The sequence below is a fragment of the Peromyscus eremicus genome, chromosome 23 (genome assembly GCF_949786415.1).
Source record: "Peromyscus eremicus chromosome 23, PerEre_H2_v1, whole genome shotgun sequence".
NCBI classification, from domain to species: Eukaryota; Metazoa; Chordata; class Mammalia; order Rodentia; family Cricetidae; genus Peromyscus; species Peromyscus eremicus.
This window is the reverse complement of record NC_081438.1, coordinates 13,529,630-13,534,978: the sequence shown is the minus strand read 5'-3', so window position 1 is coordinate 13,534,978 and position 5,349 is coordinate 13,529,630. Positions and strand designations below refer to the sequence as shown.

General features: G+C 50.5%; 1 protein-coding gene across 1 annotated transcript; it reads left to right on the top strand.

Moving 5' to 3' along the window:
- Il31 (interleukin 31) lies at positions 1–2,362 on the top strand. The gene is made up of 3 exons (XM_059249769.1): positions 1–288; positions 413–558; positions 1,849–2,362. The coding sequence occupies exons 1-3, from the start codon at positions 273–275 to the stop codon at positions 2,173–2,175; spliced, it is 489 nt and encodes a 162-aa protein (XP_059105752.1). The 5' UTR covers positions 1–272; the 3' UTR covers positions 2,176–2,362.
- Positions 2,363–5,349: the final 2,987 nt, after the last annotated feature.

Genomic DNA, 5,349 nt, shown 5'->3' with positions numbered 1-5,349 from the left:
GCACGCACGCGCATGCACAGTCATGACTCAAGCTTCTGCCTGCCTTGAGGGTAACCTCAGCATTTCCTTCCAGCCCCGCTTTCCCCGAGCCGCGGCTGGCAGCATTTTGAAAGTGTTTTCTGGAGAAAAGCTGAGCAATGGTTTTGCCATGGGCGGGCCTTTGATCTTCTCCTCACGCTGGCCCTTTATATATCACCGGGTGGCCATGGCGAACCCATCAAGCTCCAGAGGCCACGAGCAAAGCAGGTTTTACTCACGCTCTCACCGTCGTCATGACCTTCCACACAGGTACCACTGGCGCTGGAGCTCTCCATGGCTTCAGCTCCATGGCTCTTGTCATACTAGGGGAATGAGACAGGGACGGCTACACCAGCCGACCCATGAGCCTTATGGCATTCTTCTCTTTCTCCAGGACCCACGAAGCCTGCCCTGGTGCTGCTCTGCTGCATAGGAACCTGGCTGGTCATCTGCAACCCATCCTTTGGTGTACCAACAGCAAAGATCAGGCCCATACTTATACACTTGAAACTGGACTCAGAGAAGCTTTATGAAAACTATGTAAGTGCCCTTGAGATTCCTTTCCCAAACCGCTTCTTTAAAATGCCTTATTTTGCTCACCAGAAAAGCTATCCTTTCTCGATGGGAAACCAGCTCTGGGGGCCAGAGAAGAATGGGGAAGAGTCAGACAGGCTGAGGTGGGATGTTTATGAGGGGGTAAATGCACTAACAGAGGAGGCACAGGCAGACTAGTCCAGGGCCCCAAACCCCGGCAACGTCCCAAAGACTACAGGATGTGTGCTCGCAGTCTTCTTTATCTCAAATCTGCCTGGCTCACGGTCCTACGAAATGAGCGTTCTTACTGGAAGTGCATCTTTAGAGATGGGCCAGCTTGATTCAGGAATCCCCTGAGAGCAGAAGATATCCTAGGGGAGGCAGGTCGAGAAAATCCTCCCATGGGTCTCTGATGCCTCTGGCTAGTTCAAGGCAGCTACCTAACTGAGCAACTATCTGTGTGTGCTGTTGGAGCTTTCTGGAAGGCCCTCTGCCTTGGCAGACCCTGGCAGGAGACTAGCACAAGACCCAGTAAATGGGAATACTTCACTTCCTCGGGACCTCTCAGATAACGTCAATTAAACTAATAACCCCCAAACTGGAAATGACACTGACTGACTATATTGGCATCGACCTTGTCGTCTGCCCTGGTAGATAAGCTTTACCCTTGGCTTTAACAGACTCAAAGGTAGAAGAGTCAGCTGAGGCCGATGGGGTCTTAGCAATTTGGTCTTACCCCAAAGCTGTCAGTTTTGAGGAAGAGGGAGGGTAAGGAAGGACCCTGAGTCCTTCATTTGTTCCAGAAACTCTCCCTAGTATCTCAGAGGCCTTTGCAGGCACACATAAACCACCCTCTCTCAGCAAGTGGCATCAGCGGCATTCATACAGAGGCACGAGGAGGAGGGAGCTACATGGAAACTCAGATGAGCCTCCTTTTCCCACTTACCTCAGCCTCAGCCTCTGAGTGAGAGCAGGTTGCAGAAGGCTGGAGTGGCGTCAGCCAGATGGGGAGAGGAGCAGGAGCGAAGAGTGTTTATGAGTACCCTTAGGCAACATGAACGTGGCCGACCTGGGTGAGTATGCCTTGTCGGCGCCGCTCATAAACCGACTGTGCCTCAGATTCCTGCAGACGCGGGGTTAGTGATGGTCCAAGCCTCACAGGGTCGCTGTACCAACGAGCTGAGGTCTGAGTCCGGCTAGACACAGAGGAAGCACTGGAAATGAGCAGTCCAGGTCTCTAGCAGTTATTACAAGCCTAATCCTCACAGTATTTCAAACCTCTTCCTCTTTTTACAGAGCAAATGCCAGGCGGGTGGGATGCAAACAAACGAGTCTCTCCAGCTGCCATGTTTCACCCTGGGCTGCGGAGCGTCAGCCAACATCTCAACCATCCAAGCCTACCTGGAGGAGGTCGAAAGGTTGAACGAGAACACTACAAGCACGGCGCACGTCAGAAAACGACTCAACGACATCAGATGTTCCAACACCGGGTGTCCCAACCCACGGAAACCAAGCATTTCTGGGCCTAAAGACCCCTATAAAATTAAGAGCTTTACACTGACTGTCTTTAAGAGGCTCTCAGACTGCATGGCAAATTTGAAGGCTAAGGACAGCATATGCTGAGTGATGGGGTAGAGAGAGCTCTAGGGAAGAATCCTAGCGTCCTCAGCAGTACCTGTCCTGGGAGGGCTGGCCTTGCAATGTAGGAATTAACTTGAAGGAGACGGCGCCATTGTGACAAGCTTTGTTATTTATGACGTCTTTATTCTGTCCACCGAAACCTTAGTCTTCTACCCTTGCGGGGGCTGGAAGTAGCAGCTAATATTTATTTATTGGTATTTATGCACTGAGTTGTTATCGCTCCTTGGAGGAGTCCTCAGAGTCTATTTAATAAATTATACTGACACGATCTCCTCATCTGCTTTGGAGTTTGTGAGGGCGCTGAAATCAAGGGTGGGAATCCAGCCTGGACGGCGTTTGCTGAATGGGAACGTTCTGGAAATAGCCAGTGCGTCTGTCACTATTTCCCTCCACTAGATAGACTTACGGACAAATAACGCCAGCATGCACCAGGTGTCTGTTCGACATTTTCTTTACTCCAGGTCGTAAACATGATCACTGTCCTATTGATATGTAGGCTGGGAAACTGAGGCAAGAAGTCATTTAACCACTTACTCAGGTTGACACAGCCGCTTAGTGGTCTAACCCAGATTCCGGCTTGCACTTTATTATTCTACCCGACCTTAGTCCTTCCCTGGGTAGTGACAGGGTCTCGGGGGCCCTCGACGCCACGCCTGGTACAGGGCAGTAACTCAGTGTCCACTGCACAATTCCCACTGCATCCCCAGGGTCTTCCCCTGTTCGGCCACCTCAATAGGAACTTCCTCACAGCAGACATGAAGTTTGCTGTCTGAGTAAAAGCTGACAAGGTCCTCAGTGGGCATCTGGAAGGAGGGGGCTCTCAAAGCGTCTGGGGACCTTCAGCACCAATAGCACCAAGCATCACGTTGGAAACACAAAGCCTTGATCCCACCTGCTCGCTCACACAGTCTAAGCATGGGGCTAGCAGCTTAGTTTTGTTTGTTGCAAGGCCGGGGTTTGAACTCAGGGCCTTGAGCATGATAGCACTTGAGTGTAAGATAAACTATCAGCCCGGTCATCCTGGTTCTGAAGCCTCCTGAGCATTCATTTGTATATGTGCTCACACCAAGAACCACTAATCATGAGTCAACCAGCACTTTCCTTGTCTCTTTAGGAAAACCGAGATCCAAAGGAAAGAAGATGTGATGTGCTAAAGGGCACACAGAAGGGGAGATGTGGTCAGGATTCGGAGCTGTGTAGTGAGGAGTCAGACTTCCCATTCGTTTTCTCTTTGTGGTTTTTCAAGGAAAAACCACAGTAGCCCTGGCTGTCCAGGAATTCGCTCTCTAGACCAGGCTGGCCTCGAACTCACAGAGATCCGCCTGGCTCTGCCTCCCGAGTGCTGGGAGAGGAAGGTGGATCTCTGAGTTTGAGGCCAGCCTGGTCTACAGAGCTAGTTTCAGGATAGCTAGGGCCACACAGAGAAACCCTGTCTCCACAAACCAATACACACACACACACACACACACAGAGAGCAGGAATGAGGAGAACAGGAAAATCATCAAAACACTTCAGTAATTTCCAGGAAAATATGAAAATGAGAGGAAGCTGGCCTGACTTCACATATCTTCCCTGTAATGAGCATTTTTTTTTTTTTTTTTTTTGGTTTTTCGAGACAGGGTTTCTCTGTGTAGCTTTGCGCCTTTACTGGAACTCACTTGGTAGTCCAGGCTGGCCTCGAACTCACAGAGATCCGCCTGGCTCTGCCTCCCGAGTGCTGGGATTAAAGGCGTGCGCCACCACCGCCCGGCTGTAATGAGCATTTTTAAATGCGATGGTTTGCAAGAATGTCCACAAATTCTTGCTTATACCTCCTTCCTGCAGACAGCACCAATCTGAGGATTCACATTTTTGTTTTCGTTTAGGAATTAACTCAAGAGAGATCGTGCCATTCTTACTAGCATTGTTATTTATGAAATGTTTCTCTCCAGTCCACTGAAACCATCTTTTTATATCCTTATTGGGTGCAAGAATGCAAGTTCTACTTTGTGGGCTGGGGAATGTAGTTCTGGCTGTCCTGGAACTCAGTATTTAGACCCAACTGGCCTTGAATTCACAGAAAGCCACCTGCTCCTGCCTCCCAAGAGCTGGGATGGAAGCTCTGGGCCCCCAGGCCTGGCTTTTGGTTTTGAGACAACGTCCTACTTTTATATGTAGCCCTGGCTGGCCTGCAGCTGCTGATCTTGTTCCTGTTAGAGCTTCCTGAGTGCTGGATGATAGACCTGTGCCACATGCTTGGCTCCTTGGTTTATTTTTCATTTATTTTTGTTTATTTATTTATTTTTATTTTGTTTTTCCAAGACAGGGTTTCTCTGTGTAGCCTTGGCTATCCTGAAACTTGCTCTGTAGCCCAGGCTGGCCTCAAACTCAGAGACCCTCCTGCCTCTGCCTCCCGAGTGCTGGGATTAAAGGTGTGCGCCACCACCACCCACCTCCTTATTTTCGTTGTTTATTTTTGTGCTGGGGTCAAGCTGGAGTCTTTCACCCGCTGAGCTCATACTGGGTCCCTGAACTCCACACTCAGCCTCTGAAACATTGTTTGCTTTTTAAATTCCGTTCCTCGGTCATACTGACCACAGTCCAAGTGGCTTGATGGCCGGCCACACTCTCCTGCACGGAACAACACAGACGCAGAACATTCCTGTCAGCATAGCCAATTCGATGGAGAGGATTGCATTTGATTGACACATTATCTACTACCGACTGAGTCCCGGAGAAGAGAACCAAAGCGGTTTCCATGGGGTAGGGGAGCTGGCTGCGAAGGCCAGGGTAAAGGGGCCAGGTAGGGGCTGCACTTGAGGCTTTTCTTTCCAGCTCCAGCTTCCTTCACTGACATGTGGGACCTAGCTTTGGACCAGCCGTGTGCTGCCGATCCTCTCGTGAGGATGTCCCCACTCTGCTGGAGGGCCATTTCGATCATCTGAGATGCATGTTTGGTGGCAAGCAGAGCATGCCACCCGGAAATGTGAAGCCTTCTCAGTAATCATGACCAAAGGGCCAGACTTTGAATGAGGAGCCCATGACGCAGAGCAGCGGGCATGGTGGGAAATGAATCCCCACAGGAAGAGATGGAACCGCAGGGCGGCTACAGCCTGGGAGCAGGAAGGCGAATGGTCTCAGGAGCGGCACAGTGCCCCAGATTTAGGTGGTGACGAG